The sequence below is a fragment of the Choloepus didactylus genome, chromosome 17 (assembly GCF_015220235.1).
Source record: "Choloepus didactylus isolate mChoDid1 chromosome 17, mChoDid1.pri, whole genome shotgun sequence".
NCBI classification, from domain to species: Eukaryota; Metazoa; Chordata; class Mammalia; order Pilosa; family Megalonychidae; genus Choloepus; species Choloepus didactylus.
In genome coordinates, this window is record NC_051323.1 from 58,725,171 (window position 1) to 58,745,997 (window position 20,827).

Here is a 20,827-nt window from a genome sequence, read left to right on the forward strand (position 1 = left end):
ATGAATAGGTCAAACCCTCATTCTTAAAGAAAGAAGGAGAGGGAGGGGGAGAAGAAAGGGGAGAGGGAGAAAAATGGTAGCTGGGAAATTAGAACTATTATGCATTACTTCCATGGGTTTTCTGAAGCCATCCTACTGAGGGCAGCTGAGCTAACAAAATCAGCAGAGGAAAGAAATGAAGCCTGGGAAGTGATTTCAAGTCCAGTCCTATTTGCATGTCAGTACTAAAAACAAAACTAAGGGAAGAAGTGGGTAATTAGCAGGTTTCTTAAGTTTTACTTTGAAAAGGAGGTTATGTCTCTAATAAATTAATTTATTTAAAAAGTATTCTCTGTTCTGGTTATGTAATGAAGGTGAATTTAAGGATTTAAAACACTTATGCCAAAAGTACAAGACTTTCCTTGGTGTGTTGAATTACTTACAGATTTCATTTTTAAAAAAATGCCCAACCAAGAAAAATATCAGGGGATTTAAATGTGATAGGATTTGGACATGTCACCATTATAAAATCCAGCATTTAATTTCAGATGATTGTCAAATTAGCAATTAATCTCACACAACTAAAAATTAAGCGATCAAATTATTAACATTATGCTGTGTCAGCAATGATTTTTTTAAAAATCATTATTCTTTTAATGAGCTGGATTTTAGCCTCTGAAATCAGTTTTAATTTTTCAGGAAGGATTTGAAGCTGAATATAAATACACTTTTTCTTTCTTTATCTAGACAACCTTTGATCAACCAAAAGAGAAAACCAAGTATTGACATTTCTTGGCTAACACCTGCTTTCAGGAAGATCATAAATAATCTAAAGAAATCTGACTCAATGTGTTTTAAGATTGCCTTCAGGTCCACTCATGCTGAGCACTCTCCCAGACTAGATTTAAGTATATTTCGCCTCTGTTCCCTTTTGGTGGACATTTAGGGGTTGGTGGAATAGCCAAGCAGAAGTAACATTGGAAATGGGGAGCCAGGCTAACCTGGGAATGAGCTTTCAGGCTCAACGCCAATGACATGCCCATCCTATGATCCCATCCAGTCGGTCATGTTCAAGTACACCCAGAAAAAATATATTTGACTCATCTCATGGAAGCAATAGTTTCAAAACTGCTGAGACATAAATTAAAGGTTTCCCTCCTCTCCACTGATAAGAGTTTTCTGCATTAGGACAGCGACATTAAAATATAGCAAAATTAAGACTTACTGATCTTTGTCCAGCACACAGAAGGAGTCCAAGAAGGGAAAATTGGCGGCGATACTTTCAAAGTCCTCTTGGGAGATGTATCCATCATGGTCATGATCATAGTTTCTAAACACAGACTGCAAATGAAAGACAGTATTTATTAAATGACTGTGAGCAAGGCTCTGAACTTCTTCTTGGGAGAGCAAGGGTGACTAGCACATTAGCCTGTCCATCAAGGAGCTTAGAAGCTAGTGGGAAATAACGGAATCAAGTAGCCTTTGTAGGATAACAAGATGAGCATTTTGCTGCAGATAAATTCCAAGCCCCAAAGAGAGGGTTGGAGGAGAGTGTCGAGGGGAAAGAAGGGAGGTTGAGGAAGGCACCCTGGAGAAGGAGAGGGCTAAACTGAGACCTGGAGACCTGAAGGTGAGTGTGTGGTTTGAATGCATTATGTCCCCCAAAACACCATTATCTTTGATGCAGTCTTGTGTGGGCAGATGTATTAGTGTTGATTAGATTGTAATTCTTTGATTGAGTGTTTCCATGGAGATGTGACCCACTCAACTGTAGGTGATAATTCTGATCAGATAATTTCCATGGAGGTGTGGCCCCACCCATTCAGTGTGGGCCTTGATTAGTTTACTGGAGTACTATATAAGTTCAGACAGAAGGAGTGAGCTTGCTACAACCAAGAGGGACACTTTGAAGAATGCACAGAAGCTGAGAGAGTAGCTGCAGAAGAGAGACAGTTTGAAGACGGCTGTTGAAAGCAGACTCTTGCTCCAGAGAAGCTAAGAGAGGACAAACACCCCAAGAGCAACTAAGAGTGACATTTTCGAGGAACTGCAGCCTAGAGAGGCATGTCCTGGGAGAAAGCCACTCTGAAACCAGAACTTTGGAGCAGACGCCAACCACATGCCTTCCCAGCTAACAGAGGTTTTCCAGACACCAGTGGCCATCCTCCAGTGAAGGTACCTGATTATTGATGCCTTATCTTGGACACTTTATGGCCTTAAGACTGTAACTCTGTAATCAAATAAACTCCTTTTATAAAAGCCAATCCATTTCTGGTGTTTTGCATTCTGGCAGCATTAGCAAACTGGAACAGTAAAGTGAGTGTTAAGCTTGGTGAATTCACAAATCCCAATACCATGACAACAGAAAATAAAGCTTTATATGGTAATTATCTAAAAAATTAAAGCATACATTTAGTGTAATTGTAACCAAAATCCCATTGGAGATCTGTTTTAAATGAACAAATCGACTCAAAAGTTCCAATAGAAGTGAACATGTTAAGATCAGCAGAAGAATTATTTAAGGTGAGGAGTAATGGGGGAAGGGGGGTGCCCTATCAGAAATCAAATATTCTGCACAGTTACAATCAAAACTATATGGTAATGGAACCTACCAGAGGAAGCAGAGTCCAGAAAGAGACCCATGTCTCTATGGGAATTCAGTATATCAAAAAAGGATCTTTTCAGTATATCAATAAGGATCTTTCCAAATCCACAGGGAAATTATGGGTCATCCAATAATTGGTGTTGGGTTAACTGGATATCATCTTACAAAATAAAATGCCCTCAAACTAAATTCTAGATCATTAAATATTTTACTATAAAAATAAAACTAAAATTACTAAAGGTAAATAGATGAAAATATGTTGCACATTTTTATCATCTTTGAAGGAAAGGATCTAAGCGTCACATAGAAGTCAGAGCCATAGAGAGAAAGATTTTATTACAATGAAATACAAAATATCTGAGCTGAAAAAAGCTCAATTAACAAATTTAAAAGACTAATGACAGAGACAACTACTTGCGACATATATGAGAGCAAAGACACAACAGTAAAACAGGCAATCACCAAAGAAAAAAATCAAACGGCCGATAAACACATGGAAAGGTGCTGAACTCTGCTGATAATTATAGAAAAACAAATGGAACTCTTTTTTTTTTTTTAACTTCTCAGGTTAGAGAAAATAAGGTACTCTCTTATCAAGTTGGTGAAGAACTAAATAGCAACAGTCTTTCTAGAGGACAATCAGGCAATACATAACAAACCTTAAGAAGTGTCTACCCTCTGACATAGCAATTCCACTTCTAAGATTTCTTTCCAAAGAAACAATTAAGTTTCTCAAAGACATGCATCATGTATGCATATATATAGATAGATACTGAGAGAGAGAGAGAGACACCAGAGGTCAGGCAAGAAAATCAACAAATTGTTATTACTGGTCCTCCCTGAAAAGTGGAATTACCAAGGCCTAAAAGTGAAACTTTCTATTCTTCTTTCATGATAAAAGATTTTTCGTTGCCCGGCTAAATTGCTTTTTTCAAAAAGATTTGTAGGTTCTCTCTGTAAACACATGTATTTAAATGCATGTTTGACCTAAATTCCAATTACAGTTCATCTTTCTCCTGTTCCCCAATAGTTCCTATTTTATTTTAACTGTATTGTTCTATGTTGTAAGCTGCTTTAAAAGTATTTTGAAAGAGGCAGGGCTTAAATGAATGAATTAATTTAAAATACGACTGTGTGGTCCCACGGCAACTTTAGCCGTATATATAACTCAATTGTGCAAAACCACAAAGCACTGCATGTTTTTTGTAAGTCCTGATTATCAATACTTATCCATAACTAAATAGCCTAAAAATGAACTATTGTAAAGTGCCTACTATTTATCATCAAACATCCATATTTATGCTGCAAGTAAAAGATTCTTTGTGGAATAAAACTTAGAATAGAAATTCATAATACAGCCCAGTCTCTTATTTCATTAAAGTGTCAGGTAGGCAATTTATCCAAACTGGGTCGATTTGAGTCCCTTCCCATGAAATTGGAAATGGAGAGAAGGGGAGGGGAGGGGCAGGGGAGAGAGAAAAAGGGAGGCAGGGGAGAGACTGAGATTCCCCTGGGGGTGGGGAGCAGAGAAAGTCAATCTGCAGAAAGAGGGAATATAGTGAGCCTCAGAGAAAAGCAGAGACAAGAGTGGGACAGAGTACTTCTGTTTTCTGTTTCCTGGTTCCAGATCCTCCTGAGCTGCATCTCTATCCTTGCATTCCCCAAAGTTTCCTGGACCCTCTTTCCACCTGAAGTTGGGTCTGTTTCATCACATCACTCCCAGCCTCCAATGGACCTGATGGCCTTCTCAGCCCCTTCCTGCACCAAAAATCCTCTCCCCACCCTTCCTAATCTTTTCCTTACTGCCTCACATGCTCCAAAAATTTTTCTCTTTGCACATCCTAGTTCCCTGGATTATCTGAGTTTGTGGAACATTCTTTCTTTTACTTTAAACAGCAAAAAAGGACAGTATATCCCTAAGACTTAATCCTATTGCACTACAGGTGGACTAATCCATTAAAGTGGACATTTTTATCAAGGAATAAAATTTCCAGGGCCAGAGACATTTCCATTGTGCTTCTACTTTTCTCTCTATATGGAAAACTCTGACTGACAATTGTCCTACATTTAAGGGATTTTTCTGATCTAAATGGCATTGTGCTGTTATGTCACAGATCCCCCAAATAGAGCAGAAGAAACTGTGAAACTTACAGGATTTTCACTGCCCTCAGGTAATCCATTTATGGACATTTTATTGGAACCCCTGTGGATATTTAACATGTGATTCTAATGTCCAAACAGTCCCTCAATTGCAGTGCTGGTGACAGAAGTGTCAAATGCCTGTGAAGAGAGGGAGCTGGAAGTCGCTGGGCATGTTTGGGCAAACGGAAGATGACTGAAAGGGATGGTGATGTGGGCCTTTCTGAGGCAGAGCTAAGTGCCTACTAGATTGCTCTGTGATGGACTGAATTATGTACCCCAATTTAGACACATTCTTTGTCTTAATTTGCATTCCTATGGGTGTGAACTCATTAGAGATGTTATTTTCAGTCAAGGTGTGGCCCAGCTGAACCAGGGTATGTCTTCATCCAAATGACTGGAGGCCTTTTAAAGAGAAGCAGGAAGTCAGTGAGAACCCGGAAGAGAAAGGAGAGGGCATTGCCATGTAATAGGAAAGCCAAGGAACCCCACAGAGTGCCGGCAGCCAGTACCAAACCACTAAGTCTTGGGGAAAGCAATCCTTGCAGATATCTGCATTTTGGACTTCTCTAATCTCCAAACCATGAGCCAGTAAAATCCCACTTTTAAGCCACACCATTCTGTGGTATTTGTGGTATCAGCTCAGGCAAACTAAGACATGCTCCTCACTGCCAGAAGACTGTTTTCTTGGACTCCATCTTATTCCCGAGGAATCACAGAATATTCTGGAAAGAGACAAAGGGCCTTTCCACATACCCCCTCCCTTCACTCTCCCTCAACCACTTACCTCAACTAATTTCCTTATGTGCTTGTTGATGACCGTGGGGTCTGGCTTCAGCATCACCCCTGAGGCCCACTCCAGGGGCACCACAGTCTTGGTGGGGGTCGTAGGGGAGGTAGGCTGCTGACAGAAAACACACAGAGTTTCCAGCCTTAACTGGGGCCTCAAGCAGTTAGGACAGGGGCACTGAGGAAGACATATAACTCTGTATATCAACACTAGCAATAAAAATTTACATTTATGTAGGACTTAAATGTTTACCAAACACAGGCATCTTTTGTTAATGGAATATAACCTATAACTAAACTCATGTTCGGATAGTGGATTTTGCTGAGAAATTACCTAAATTTATTATTTTAAATGGAAAAAAAATAATGCATTCCCAGCCCATCCAAAAATTCTATCCAGGTTCCCCAAGTATCAGTACAATATTCTTAAATGTCTATATACTAATCCATCTAGTATTTTTGCATAATACAAAACATGTAAATACCAGTTAACTATTTAGCTAACACTTGACATGGGTGACAAACTAATGGATGGATGGATACTTGCGCGTGTCTTTATGCCTGCCCCTCTCTCAATAAGCGGAATCGATACGCTTAACCACGTCTGACTTTTCGGCTAATCGTTCAGCTTCTCCAGTCCTCTTTGACGGACTTGCTTTCTCTGCAGGTTTCCCCACATTCTTTGCAAGACATTTTCACTTAATAATGTGGGGAAGATGATGGCGATAATGCACGTGTCTAAACAAGACCAGCGAAGGACACGGTCCTTTTGGGAGACCAGCTGAGACTGCTGTGTATTTGTACCCTCCTCTCCCTACGACCCTCGCACAGTGTAAACGTTTTCACTGGCACCCACGCAGCAAACCAGCCTTAGTAGGATTTTAATTCCGTAATGAATTGGGGATAAATATTTTTGCAAGAGTTGGTAGCAAATATTGGGAGAGTGAGAGTCCTGGTAGTGAGGGCTGACTGTCCCTGGTGTTGTGAAGGGGGTGTCCAGTGTCCTGTGGACCAGCAGCAGGACAAAAGTGACCTGCCATTTGGATGTGTTCATGCACACTCACAGACACTCACACCTGTGCCCGCGCACACCACGGCTCTTTCCGTCAGTCTCTTCATCATGGCGGTCTGGTAAAGGACAAACCCATGATTCCCAAACTGAATTTGCTCTGGGAAGTGGCCGCAGGCTCACAGGGATGCCACAAGATACTTCACCCTTCCAAGGAAATGCTGCAATCCTCAGTATCTGTCAGACGCCACACAAAACAACTAGCTCCAAGTAATTCAGTTTGCCCTTTAGACTGTGTTAAGTTTCTTTCAATGACAACAAACCCTTGTGAAGCAAAAAATGAACAGGCAATAACAGTATGGTTTCACTGTAACAAAGGTACGACACTAATGCAAAATGCTAATTACAGAGAACATTGTGTGGGAGATGGGGATGGGGCAAGAGCATATGAGAACTCTGTGTCTTTTACATGATTTTTCTATAAACCTTCAACTGCTCTAATAAAAAAAAGATTTAAAAAAAAAAACTCGATGTGAAACAGGAAATGAGGATGGTGGTATCCAACCTGATTCCAAGATTTAAGAAACTGTGCAGTCCCCAAAAGGCACACACATCTACTAGTATGTCATTTTGGTTACTTAAGAATGAATTTATAATAATATTGCCCTTTCAATGTATGTGTATTATTTTTTTCAAGTGAGTACCAGGTTGTTTTAACATAAATATTTATTAAGTTGCTTGACCTAATTATTTGATAAATGGAAGAGTTAGGTATTTCTTTGGCCTCAGGGTGCCATGAAAACACTACTGAGACTCTAAGGGCACCACAGTGAACAGAAGAAGTTAGAATCCCTGGGATGAGGGGTGAGGTCTGTCAGTACCAACCATAAGCAAATTACAGCTACAGGCGCTCAGTAGTGTAGCTGTGACTGGATATCATCCTCTAGTTATCATCACCTGTCAAACACCAAGCCCATCACCTGTCAAACACCGAGAAGAGGCAGAAAGGAATCCAAGCACTTGAATGGAGCCTTGGAAGCTTACAACAAAATAAAGATTTTTCTGCATTGGATGGAATACTTCCACAATTGGCAAAATTTTAGCCTGAAAATAAAATAAAGTAAACCAAAAGGAGTGCAAAGAAGGTGAGGGTGCTAACTGGTGATGCCTCCCCTGTTCCCGACAGGAGGGATGACAGAAAAATGATGGCATCAGGCAGTAGGAAAAGTGGATGCTGACCAGAGACAGAATCCCAGTTCTCCCACTAGCATGTGATCTGGCGTAGGACACAAAGTTTCCTGAACAGAGTTAAGGAGACACTATGCACGTGACACCTTGCCAGGTGTCAGACACGGTAGCTACTAAGGAACCTGGCCACAGGTAAAGGAAATGCCAGGGGTGCACCTGCAGGGTGGCAGAACATGCCACCATCAAGTTCATCACACCAAAGCTATGCAATAAGGAAAGAGCTTAAAAATTTTTTTCCAAAACTTTACTTTTCTTTGTAGCTCTCTCTTAGTCATAGGAACTTGGAAAAGTCTGGTTCCCATGCCTCCTTGGTCTGGGCTGAAGCTGTTCTCACAAGGCTCTGTTCTGCAGGAGGGTGACTGTGCTGACGGCGCCACCGCTCTCACTCTTGGAAGAACGATGCGACCAGGTCAACCGACTCAGATTCAAACACAGCCCCTACCAGGTCCACAGAACAGCTCACAGCCATTCTGTCTCGTTTGCTCCATGGTTCAGAATCACGGTGGGTGTTAACAGATGGCCAGACTTAGCACCCAGCATCACTGACAATGTGCTACAGAGTTCAGCTGGTAAGGAGTTAGCACACGGGAGCATCATACAAAAACTGATCTCAAAATATGTTTGTAAGAAGCAATTTTTTTCTTCAACATGCAAACCTCATCTTTGTTATAAAATTCAAATTTATCCAGGTATTATTTTTATTATCACAAAACATACCTAAAATATAGTTTCCTTAGTAAAACTAATGAGCAGTGTACCTTCAGTGACCCAGTGTCCTTAATCTTTTATAATAATAATGGTTTAATAATTATATTATATAATTATATAATAATAATTATATAATGTTTCTTTACTAAGAGTTATCCATCAATTAACTGAGACACTGCCAACCCAGTGTGATACTGAAATTCTGAGCTCAGTCTATTAGTAGTAGAGAAATTTGTGAATTATCTCAGGGTACTTAAAAGAAGAAATCTGATTTTATTTTGAAACCTTTTAAAATAAATCCTGGAAACACCTAAATGATCTTTAAAACTAAGATGACAGTTATTATTTGTATTTTTTTTTCTTTTGATCCTATACACTGGTGACTTCTCAGAGGGGAGACAACAAATAGAAGATAAACACTAACAAGGAGTAACTGTGAATGATATTCTTCCTCTTTCCAGCCTTTGATGTGAAGAAATAATCCTCAAATTGTCAGGGTTATGCTGTTTAGTTAGTGAAATGGGAATAATATAGATGAAAATTCTTCATTCTTTAGAACACAAAGCACCACTATAATGGCCAATTACTATAAATGACAAAAACAGTGTTTGGCACGGATTCTCAGAAAACCATACCTACCGATTTAGAATTCCTGGGCTCCAGCACAAGTGACAGTTTATAGATATCATCCTCGGTGTGATAGAGGTCCAGAGAAAGCTACAACAAAATTAGCAGGGATAAATAACTATGTTGGATCATCTCCATTTATTTACACTGCTGAAATATTTTTCATATTGAATGGGTAATGTCAATATCTAACACCATTCATCCACATGGAATGAATCATGACCCCACAAAGATATCTTCATGTCCTAACCCACAGTCATGGAGGTGTGAACTCATTTATTCATTTATAAATAGGACCTTCGAAGATCTTCTTGAGATCTTCATATCAGGGTGGGACTTAATCTTATATGACTAAACTCCTTGTAAGCAGAAGGAATTCAGATGCACTCGGTTAGGAAAAGCCAAAGGAGAGAGAGAGAGATTGCCATGTGACGGAGACGAAGGCACATGTACAAGCCAAGGAACCCAGGGATTGCACCTAAGCCATCACCAGAGGGCTGAGACTCCAGGAGAAAGCACAGCCTGGGGATACCTTGATTTTGGACTTCTCGCCTCCAAAACTGTGAGCCAATAAATTCCTATTGTTTAAGCCAAGCCATTGTGTGTCATTTGTCATAGCAGCCCTGGAAAACTGAGACATTAGTAAATGCAAAAAATGAAAAAGATGGCATGGAAGGGTGGAAAATGAAATAAAAAAAGAAAAAGTTAACCCTAGGGTGGTCATCGTCTCAATTCCTCCACAATATTTTTTGAGCAGCATCTCAGTGCTAAATAAGTACTGAGCTAGAGAACAGGGACACTTGATGTTTCCAGGCTAGAAGTGGGGACAGAAGCATAAACAAATGCTGAGCCTGTCACTCTTTTGGTGACCTTGAGCAAGTTATTTCCTCTCTGAGGCTCTGTTTCTGCATCTGTAAAATGGAAATAATCATACAAGTCCCTACCCAACTGGAGTTTTATCAGGATGCGCTGAAATAATGCACATAAAGTCCTTTGCACAGGACCTGGTACACAATAAAGTCTCAGTAAACGTCACTGGTGTTGTGGATGTTATTATTATTATTGTTACTATTAATAATATTATTATTGGTAGAAGCTACTGAAGGCTGAAATGATCAGAACAGATTCGCGGAGGAACTTGTGAACTGGGCCCTGACTAGGAGGACTCAGACACATAAAGAGAGAGAGGCAGGTCCTTGTAGCAAGGACGACAACTTGGACAAAGATTGGAGAGCCTGGATAAGATCATAAAGCCTTAGACAGAAGTCATGAAGCTTTACAATAAGCCTGGACAAATACCACCTATGTCCCTTCCATGTTAAGACACCCAATGAATTACACCACTTCATCAGCAATGAAGACAACCAAGTGTTAGGCCCTTTCTTTGACTATTTAGTCATAAAAATTTTCATCTTAACATATTTTGTTTTACAATAAAAGCCTAATACATATGGGTGGGAGTGAGGGGAAGGAGTAAGAAAGAGGAAGCAAGAGAAAACTCAGAGACAAAGGATGCTTTCAATTGTTCTTCCTCATTTAAAAAAAAAAAGTTGTCATCGTAAAATTTATGTTGAAATCATCCATTCATTTGATAAAATTTATCAACCATCTAAAGTGTTCCGGGGACCATTCTAAGCACTTCTCTAACTACTGAATACAACCTTTAAATATAACCTTTAAATGAAGAATTTTCTATATTGAGACTCCGTCACCTACGGTTTCTTCTAAACATAACAAAATAGACTTTATCATAAAATTGCCTGAGCATCATTTCAGATCCCAAATCTCTGCTCAGAGAACAGGCATTGCATTCACCACCCCTGACTAGCCATCACCCCTTCTCCAGGAGAGGAGCCGTCCACAGGTCAAGATTCAAATGCCTTGGGAGCCAGGCCATCACATAAAAGAGAGGGGCATCTTTCAATACAGACATTGGTACTCAAATATTTATCTTTCTTCTTAGCTCTTCAATAAGGAAATGTGTGGTGACACATGGCAGCTGACCTGGGATCTCTGTGTCGGGAGAGCAATGGAAAGAGGTGTGGTTGCAACGGCAGGAGACAGCTGCCACCAGACCAGCACTGACCTCGAGTCGTCGTATATTCTCATTTGTCAGGAGAAGCCAAAAATTCGGGATTTTATATGAAATATCTCCATTTATCAACATGGGCAACTAATAAATTTCTTTATGATTCCATGTAGGCCAAATGAAACCCACCTGTGGTGGGTTGTGCCCCCCATGTTGCAAACTGCACAACAGCAGATTCTGCTGGGTTCTAGGCTCCATGAAAGCAGGTGGCAAATCTGTCCTTTTCTCCTCTGTAGCCCCAGTACCAGCTTGCTGCCTGGCACTGTGAACATTACACAAATAAAGAGAGGAAACCAAGTGTCTTCTCCCTTCTGAATTCCCTGCTGTCAGGAGTCTACCTGGGCTTTGACGAGTGTTCTGGTTTGCTAATGCTGCCATTTTGCAAAATACCAGAAATGGATTGACTTTTATAAAGGGGATTTATTAGGTTAAAAAGTCACAGTTCTAAGGCCATGAAAGTGTCCAGACTAAGGCATCAACAAGATGATACCTTAGCTAAAAAATGGCTGATGGCGTCTGGAAAACCTCTGTCAGCTGGGAAGGCACGTGGCTGGCAACTGCTGGTCCTTTGCTGCTGGGTTGTGTTTCAAAACGACTTTCTGCAAAATGTCTCTGGGCATTTGTCTTGGTTCCTCTCTCTCAGCTCCTGTGCATTCTTGCTTCTTTCTCCCAGGATGTCTCTAAGCATCTAGGAGTCCTCTCTTAGCTTCTCCAGGGCAAACTCTGGGCTTCATCTCTTAGCTTAGCATCTCCAAACATCTTTCTGTCTGCATCTCCAACCATCTCTAAGCATCAGCAAGCATCTGGGTTGGCTCTTAGCTCTCTTAAATACTCCAGTGAACTAATCAAGACCCATCCTCAGTGGCCGGGGTCCACACCTGCATGGAAATAATTTAATCAAAGGTATCACCTACAGTTGGGTGAGTCACATCTCCGTGGAAACACCAAGAAGTTCCACCCAACAAGATTGGATTAAAAGATCTTGGCTTTTGTGGGGTACATAATATACCCAAACTGGCACAACGAGCATGTTCCTTTCCTCTTGACTCAGCCCCCACATACTGACAGTGCAGTGAATACTGGCACTGGGATCTTGACAGTGGTGTTGGAACATCTGACCGGAAACCCAAAATAAGCCCACACTCTGTGTAAGAGTTACTCTTTCAAAAGAAATAGAACATCTTTGGGTATTTTCATATGTGAAGGGGACCAATATCTGGCCCTGTGATTCAGTGTTTTGGTCTTCTCCAAATGTTTCTTCTCCACTCATTAATGGTGTGGACCTGGGCAAGGTATTGAACTTCTTGAGCCTCAGCCTCCTGATCTGTAAAGTGGGACTCACAAATAATGGCTCCCTCCCAGAACTGCTGAGAAGACTAACTGGGCCTAATGTGTGTCCAGCTGGTTCTGTTTAGAGGGTCCCACAGACGGGAACTGTGGGGTGTGGCTTCCAGTCAGTGCAGCAGCCCAAGGCCCGCCGTGCTTCTCTCTGAGCGTGACGCTGCCCCCAGGGTGACTCCTGCCACCCCTGTGCCTTCCTGGCCACAATCCTCCTTCCTTTCTCGGATCTCCTCTAAGCCCTGAGGCCCTGCCCTGTTGTGCTTCCTACACATCTTTTTAAAAATATAGGCAACTTGTCGATGGGATTTCAAGAATGTTTGCTTTTGTGTCATCTTTGGAACTCATTGTTCCTGACAAATGTTCTGAGTCTCTGTTTCAGGTCGTTGCATTTACCAGCTGATCCTGTCCGCAGAGATGGCTGTGGGTTTAGTCTGCACACGAGAACCTGCGTTGCCTTGACTGGAGAATTGTAAAATAAAACACACTTGGCTATCCAACTACCTCCACTCACCATTTCTGTAACCGGTCTTCTTCTTCTTTTTTTTTATGATACTGTAAAAATACAGGGGCTTTCCAGTTATTTGCATGTAGACCAAATGGTAGAAGTAACTGATAGATCTAAAAATAATATGAAAAGAATCAACAGACGATTTCATATACCATGAAACAGAAATATCAGCTTTTAGAGCTCCTGATTACGTGAAGTTGGATCACAAGAGAAAATTATCTTCAGATTTTCTCCAAAAGGGGGAACAATGCAAATCCCAGCTGTTTGGTGGTGTGGTCCTTCCTTCATGAGCCAAGTGCAGTTCAAGGGGCCAAGGATCCAATGATAAAATAGATGGCATGGTCCCTGCCTTCTTGGATTTTGAAACGGAGAGAGGAGGGATGGTAAGGAGTCAGATCTTGAATTATTACACAAGTAATTGTTTAATTATAGTTTTATGAGTGCTACAAAAGAAAGGGACAGTGTACAACACCACAAGAACATACAATATAGTCTCCAACAGTTGGGTGAGGGTACTTTCTTGTGAGCAAAGGCCTTGCTGAGACTTTTTCAGAGGAATCAGTAAGGATTAGCAGGTGCAGAGGGGGAAACTGCCTTCCAGTTAGGAAACGCCATATGTGCAAAGGCCCTGAGGCAGAAAGGAACTGCACATTAATATATTAACCCTTCGTGCAATCCCAATGCCTCTTTTCCCTTTACAGGGAACAAAGTGTGATCTTTTGAGACATAGTTGCGAGAGCTATATTTTGCCACATTTTACTTGAGTACATTAAATGGACTCAAATGATCACTTGTTAAATATTAAGACTTTGGAAAACCCAAGAGAAAGGGGTTGTGTGATGTGGGCTGTAAAACTTGAAAGTGGTGGGTTTGGACCCATGTGATATACAAACTATTATTTCTCTGAGCCTTTCATCCTTTATGTGTAAAATGGGAACAATAATCCCTATTCTGAAGTGTTGAGGAGGGATTAATAACAAATATCTACTCGGAAGAACTGTGGAGATTAAATGAGATAATTATGCAGAACACTAGATCATCTGTATAGCACAACTACATTCATGTGCATTCATATTCCATGAGCAAAATGTGAAGACTGTCCCCAGGGTTGTGCAGAGGTGACTCTTCTATTACACATTTCCATTGTTTTCTTTTTCACCCAGTAAGGAAGTAGGGACAGAAAGTAAGTATTGCATTTTTATTCTAACTTTCCTGATTTATCTACCAGTTTGCATTTTCTTATCTTTAGAAAATGAATTATGTAATTTTGACATGAAAAGTTCCAAGGACACATTGTATAATAAGATGTGGCAGAGAAATGTCAAAACACTTAAGGGAAAGGAAAGGAACAGGTGTTGGCCATTAAACTATGTTGTGGGAACTATGCTACTAAATTCCTATAAAACCCATTTTGCAGATGAGGACAGTGAGACTCAGGGAATGTAAATAATTTGCTTAAGACTACACAACCATTAAATGCCAAAGTTAAGGATTTAATAGAGAAAAATGTAAAAATGTAAGAAAAATACAAAGAACAAATAAGTGAACCCACAGACAAACAGAAAACCAGTAGGAATCAATTCCCTCATACTGGGCTCACAATATCACAAAATATATCCATATCAAAAATACTGACATCAGGGCCACAGAAGCACAAACAGGATGAAGATGCCCAGTTTCTAGAACCATGGATAACACAAGCGTGTAGAGTCAAGTCCTCCAGAAGTTTTTCCAGTGGCAGAGACCTTAGGGCTGCCCTTACCGGCCTGGTCTGTGAGACCATCCAACTTCAGTCACCACCCACTCTATCGGCTTCCTTACTGCCTGACGGTCACTGTGGAGATTCTGCAAACCAAAGTCATGGCAGTCACTGGTTAAAGGGAAAAGCAGTTCTCCACTGGAGACAGGAGGATTATGGGAACTTCCCCTCATGTCTAAGGGGTGGGCAGCATCCAGCCAAATGGACCATTGTGAGCAAGATAAAACTGACCTGTGGGGGGATTTTAAAACTGGAAATTTATAAAAATTTAACAAGCAAATGATAATGCTTTAATTATTTGCTTTTTTCAGGATTTTGTGAGGAAATCTTTAAAAATTAATAGAATTTACCTAATACTTGAGAAACATTCACCGATCACAGAGCAATTGATGAAGATGAGGACAACTTAGATCTAAAACTACCTTTTGTCTAATGTAAATTTGTGATAACTATGTGAGAAAATGTTAAAAAGCAGGGTATGGTGTTCAAAATTTGCCTACAATATACAGATTCAATAACTACTAACAAAAATAGCATAGGCTCAAATGTGGAATTATAAAATTATAACGTTAATAGGTTCATTCATTCTTTCATTCCTTCATCCATCCAACAAATATCTGTCTACCCCCCATCCAGGCACTGAGCCGGGTGCTGAGGCTCCAAAGGTGAACAGGGCACCGTATTTGTCCCCAGAGCTCACAATATGGCAGGGGAGATGGGCTCTGGTAAACACAAACACTATGTGTGTAGTCGAGATTTGGGAGTAGAATTACTGGATCACAGAGAGGGGGAAGGAGTGATGGTATCTCAGCGTTTAAGGCTTTACTCTCACGGAAGTGGGGGGAGGGAGACTTCAGATTTAGAAGCCAGAGGATGCAGAATCCAATTGGTTGTTGGTGGTGGGGGGGGGCAGGGGAGGTCCTGAGAGCTGTGCTGGCTCTGTGATCTCCATTTGACTGGTTGTCCAGTGATGTCACTGTAAGTGGCATTTATATAATGATAAATGAAATTAAAACCCCATGCTAAAAGCTTTTTGCTGACGTGCCTGGACAATAATGTTGGCATGATCTTTTCTATTTGTCTATTCATGGGCCTGCTTCCTAGCAATATTAGAAATGTTTTATAAAAGCAGTTCATGTTAATTTTCTGGTCTTTTCATGGCATATGAGCAAATAAACTATTTTCACTACTAAAAAAAGAAAAAAAAAAAAAACCATGCTATTGATACAAAATCTAAACCCCTTGTAGAGATTTGGGGGAAGGCGGGGGAGGCAAGTGTGTTTTATCAACTGCCTTTTTGCATTTATTTACATTGATTCATGGAAGAGTGCTATCTTGTATTTGTGTGGTTGGTTGTTTTCAGATGCCTGCATGTGTCTTAAGCATGGACTTAAAAGGAACACGGATGAAAAGAGGCTAGTAAAAGGATGTTCCAGTAAATCTTATGTACTGCCTTTAAATGTCAGTCCTTGTCTTTCTTACTTGGTCTCAGGGAACTACCTCCTTAGGCTTAAATTCAAAAGCCAAAATATATCTGTGACCTAAGAGAGGAAAAGTGAATCCCCATTGAGTCTCCACAACATTCTGTAGGAAAATCCATGAGCCAACTTGAGAGGTAGGATTCAAAATTATTTTCCTAAAGTATTACTGGCAAGTTGTGCCCTGTAATTAACTCCTTCCCTACATATCCGGGGGGGGGGGGGGCAATTATTTAATTTTTACAAGATGGGGAAATAAAGTAAAATAGATGTAAGTAATAGGCCCAGATTTGACAGTAAATGTCCATTCCAAGCACAATGGCCTAGAGATTAAAAGATCCACGCTGAGATTCATAAGCTTGCCCTCTGCAAGCCGTTTATCCATTAGGACTCTCAGGTTTTCATTTTTAAAATAGGAAGGGTCTGGGGTGGGGTTTCACTGGCTGCCCCATCCGGACTACATCACAGGTGGTTGCAGAAACCACTGAGGAACGGTATGTGAAAAGTGCTGTGACTATTGTAATAAATTATCGTAAAAAGCTCAAGCATTGTTCTACAGCCGCCTGCACAAGAGGAGTCATTTAATAATCTTTGACTAATTTAAGGGTTCTCATTTTCTATCCTCCAGGGCTCTCAATCATGTCTCAAGTTACCTCCCCGGGGCCATGTTTAGAAGCAAGCAATCACTTCAGACAAACCTGAAGGATCCTTGGGGCAAAATGAATTGCCCTTCAAGTGCTGCCCTCACAGGCACCCCCACATGCATTTGGGCACCTGCAGTCCATCACATGGTTCTAATCCAAACATGCATGTGCTTCATAAATGGCCATTGGGCTCTAATCACCTCCATCCTCATATTTAGGAGATTAACTCCTTTAGTCTAACTTTGCACAGTTCATACATGGTTCCCCTGTGGCCAGGAAGAGTGAACGCACGTTCCTGTGCATTGATCTTTCTCTGTGGTTATGGGAGGGATGATGGATCTTGGCCTTAAACAGACATGAGCTTGATGCTCTGTGCACTCAGGTGGAGGCCCTGGGCTATCCCGATGAGCAACTGGGCTGCCACCACACACTCAGGGTGACACTCAGCTCCACATTCTACGGGCTTCTCCATTCCTTACGTCTAGACTCACAGAAGATTAGGGCTGGAATTGGCCTCAGAAATGAGACAAAACCCTTAAGAAAAAGCCAAAGTCAAGGCTGATTAGTAAGGAGACCCAGCTAAGTAGCCACAGAAACAGAGCTAAAAGCAGGATCTCGCATCCTTGCCACTAAACTATGCAATACAATACTTCAGTTCCTAAATATGAGGCATGATGGGTTCTAAATTTTCCTGGATACCTCTATGAGACAGAGACAGAGAGAGAAAGAGAGGAGAGAGAGAAGTTGATTTTGATTGAGCTGGTCTCCTTTTTTCTTTGTATTTCCTTCCAAGCAAAAAGGGATTATTTCTTAATTATTATTTCTAGATTTCAGATTTTCCATATGCAAGCTCAAAAGTTCATTCAAAACCCTTCACTATCTCTCCAAATATCGGTTTGACATAATCTTGCTGGCTTGCTGCATTTAAAACTCAAAATTAATTTCCCTACTCCATCATTATCTTCTATTTGCATGAGACATTACTCAAGCATAGGTACCTGCTCTTTGCAGTTATCCTCAACATCAACCTGCATCCAGACACTTAAAAGCTCAGTTACAGATGAGTGGATAAACAAAATGTGGTATATACACACGATGGAATACTACACAGCTGTAAGAAGGAACGAGATTGTGAAACATATGACAATATGGATGAGCCTTGAAGACATTATGCTGAGTGAAATAAGCCAGACAAAAAAAGAGAGATATTGTATGTTACCACTAATGTGAACTCTGTGAAAAATGTAAAATAAATATTTTATACTGTAGAACATAGAGGACCTAGAGATAGACAGCAACTAGTGAATGGGGAACAATAATCTAATAAGAACAGAAAAGCTACTGAGGGTAATCTAAATGTTATGGGAATGCTAAGGAATGATTATGGTTTGCAAATTTTCTTGGGTATGGTAGGAACATGTCAGAAGCAATGCAGTTATTTTAGGTTATTTGTTTTTCTTATTCCTTTGTTTTGTTTTGTTTGCTTGTTTTCTAATTTTTGATAAAGTAAAAAAAAAAAAAGCCACTGCATTAAAAAAAATTAGCTTCCATGTAGTTATTTTAGGTTATTTGCTTTTTCTTATGCCTTTGTTTGATTGTGGTTTGTTAATTTTCTTGGGGTATAGTAGGAACATGTTGGAAGCAAAGTAGATATTTTAAGTTATTTGTTTTTCTTAATCTTTTGCTTTGTTTTGTTTGAAATGTGTTTTTTTATTGTTTGTTTAATTTTTCGATAAAGTAAGTTAAAAAAAAATAAAGCTCGCTTACACGTTGTTGGGACTGTATGCAGACATCACCTGTGTCTGTGGGTTTGCAGCCTGATTAGGGCTGCAGCTCTGGTCACTTAGTCATGGAAACATATTTTCATGTGCAAATGATTAATAAATGCAGGTGCATGGATTATTATGAGTTGTTTTCCAATAACAAATGTTTGTCTGTTTACAATTGGTCACAAAAATTCAACCCCAAGAGATTTGTGTTTCTGGGTGCTGTCCACTTCTGCTTTATGGTAAGGATGCAGCTAGCAGGAATGCCTCCTTTAGGGTTCTAGTCCTTGGTAAACAATTATGTGCTCTAGGAACAGTTTATAAGAAAGTCTAGTAACCGCACTCATATTGCAATGCAGAAGGCCAAGGGGCTTTCTGTCCTAAGTTTAAGAGGGGTTAATCACCTTTATTTCCCACAGTCATAAAATGAAAATAGTCAATTCAGTATAGAGAAGCCAAATTGCAGATGCTACAATGTTTAAACCCAAACAAGGAATTTGGCCTCCACTTGTTTAAGCAAGGTTGAGAGATTTGGTTATGCTTCTTCCCCGACAAAGAAGCAGCCAATGGGAAATGTGCTCTTACACGCATCTACTGTGTCTCAAAGGACGTGGAGACCAGCTAAATTGTGTGTAGATGTGCCAAAAAAATCTTGAGAAGCTGGTGAATTTCCTCTGTCTGACCCACATTATTCTGAATGCGGCATTCAGTTCATCTGTTGAGAAACTAAATGTGCCGGTTACCGTGAGAGGGGCTGGGGACATGTGTGTAGGGCAAGTAAACAGAACAACTCTAATGCAAAACGATACTTCCTAGAGTTAAGGAAAGTGTAAAAGCAACATTTGGGCAACACATGGGACCAATGCACAACTGACTGCTCTGGAGGGGAGCAGAGAATGATCCAGAAAGATAGAGGCTTTTGGACTTGAGCTAGGCAATAGGTGGCTGGAGAAGGGATTTTCCAAGAAGAGGAAACAGAAGGTACAAAGGCCAGGAAGCAGAAGACAGCATTTCATGTTGGGAAGTACAAGAAATCCAATATTCCTCAAAGGCAGGTGTGACGTGGGAGAGGGTGATGGGAAAGGCTAGACTGCCGGTCAGAGGCCAGATCCTGAAAGGCCTCGAATGCCAGGCTGGGAACTACATCCTGGTGGTTTGGGGGAGGTTGGTGGTAGGGGGCAGGGAGATCTCAGAGGAGGTCCTCGCCTTACACCAGGCTTCAACTAGAGCTGCATGGTGGGGATAAAGACAAGAAGAGGCATCCTGGGCATAGAGAAGGAGACCGTTAATTAGTGAGAAGCAGGGGGAGGGGTTGAAGCAGGAGCTGGTAGACTGAGTCAGGGCCCCTGAGAGCAAAGGAAATTTCTTACCCCTGAGATTACACCCCTGAGTTATGCTGATTTGAGTGTGGAGTTCCCCTCCACCATTCTTTGAGATTCCTTCCCTTCTACTGACCCTAAGTTCAATTTTCCCCCTTAGTGAATTGCTTGTACCGATCTTCCTATGTCCCCTGAAATGTGAGGTCCAGAAGAGTGAGGACCACAAACTTCGACCCCTGGGACCTCACCGTGAGCAGGTTGATCAAATCCATGTTGGGTTCTAAGTGGTGAGAGGCATTCTGCAGAGAGGCCAGTTCACTGAGGGTCACAGAGAGCTGGTGCATTTTCACAATGTTGACTTTGTTCTCCTCCGTCCAGTCTGGGAAAATGACATGGACTGCTATCAAGTCTTTCAAGTGTACTCCAAGGATGGGGATTTTGAAGCCATCACAGTCGGCAAAGGCCTTGCGGTAATTGCAGTAATTGCCGTTGGAGGAGACCAGCTCTGTCATTTCATTCCAGTTCTGGAAACAGATGGAAAAGTAAGAGCTTTCAAACAGCCTTCTCTTCTGCCCATCCCCAGGCCCTGCAGTGTTTGGCCAGGAAGTTCCTCGGCTCCTGAGAGAAATATCAATTGCACCAAAGTTGTAGCAGGGAAATATTAACCAGGAAATTTAAAAAAAGTTAGAAAAATGTATTAGGCCTGCCTGGGTGAAGTGGACAGCTGGTTCCATTCCTCTATATAATGGAAACAACTGGAGCCTCTGCCTATCCTCTGGGATGTTGGACGTCAAATGGCATCATCTATATTTAAATATT

General features: G+C 40.9%; 1 protein-coding gene across 8 annotated transcripts in view; it reads right to left on the reverse strand.

Moving 5' to 3' along the window:
* Positions 1-20,827, reverse strand: part of RASGRP3 (RAS guanyl releasing protein 3) — a 113,691-nt gene that overhangs the window by 21,436 nt on the left and 71,428 nt on the right. For 7 of the 8 annotated variants that reach the window (XM_037806544.1, XM_037806547.1, XM_037806549.1 and 4 more), the window contains 4 exons: positions 20,257-20,532; positions 9,117-9,194; positions 5,511-5,627; positions 1,205-1,320 (listed from right to left, as the gene is read on the reverse strand). In XM_037806544.1, coding sequence (XP_037662472.1) covers positions 1,205-1,320; positions 5,511-5,627; positions 9,117-9,194; positions 20,257-20,532 — 587 coding nt within the window. The remainder of the gene's footprint in view (positions 1-1,204; positions 1,321-5,510; positions 5,628-9,116; positions 9,195-20,256; positions 20,533-20,827) is intronic. The other variant, XM_037806550.1, reaches the window with a different exon arrangement.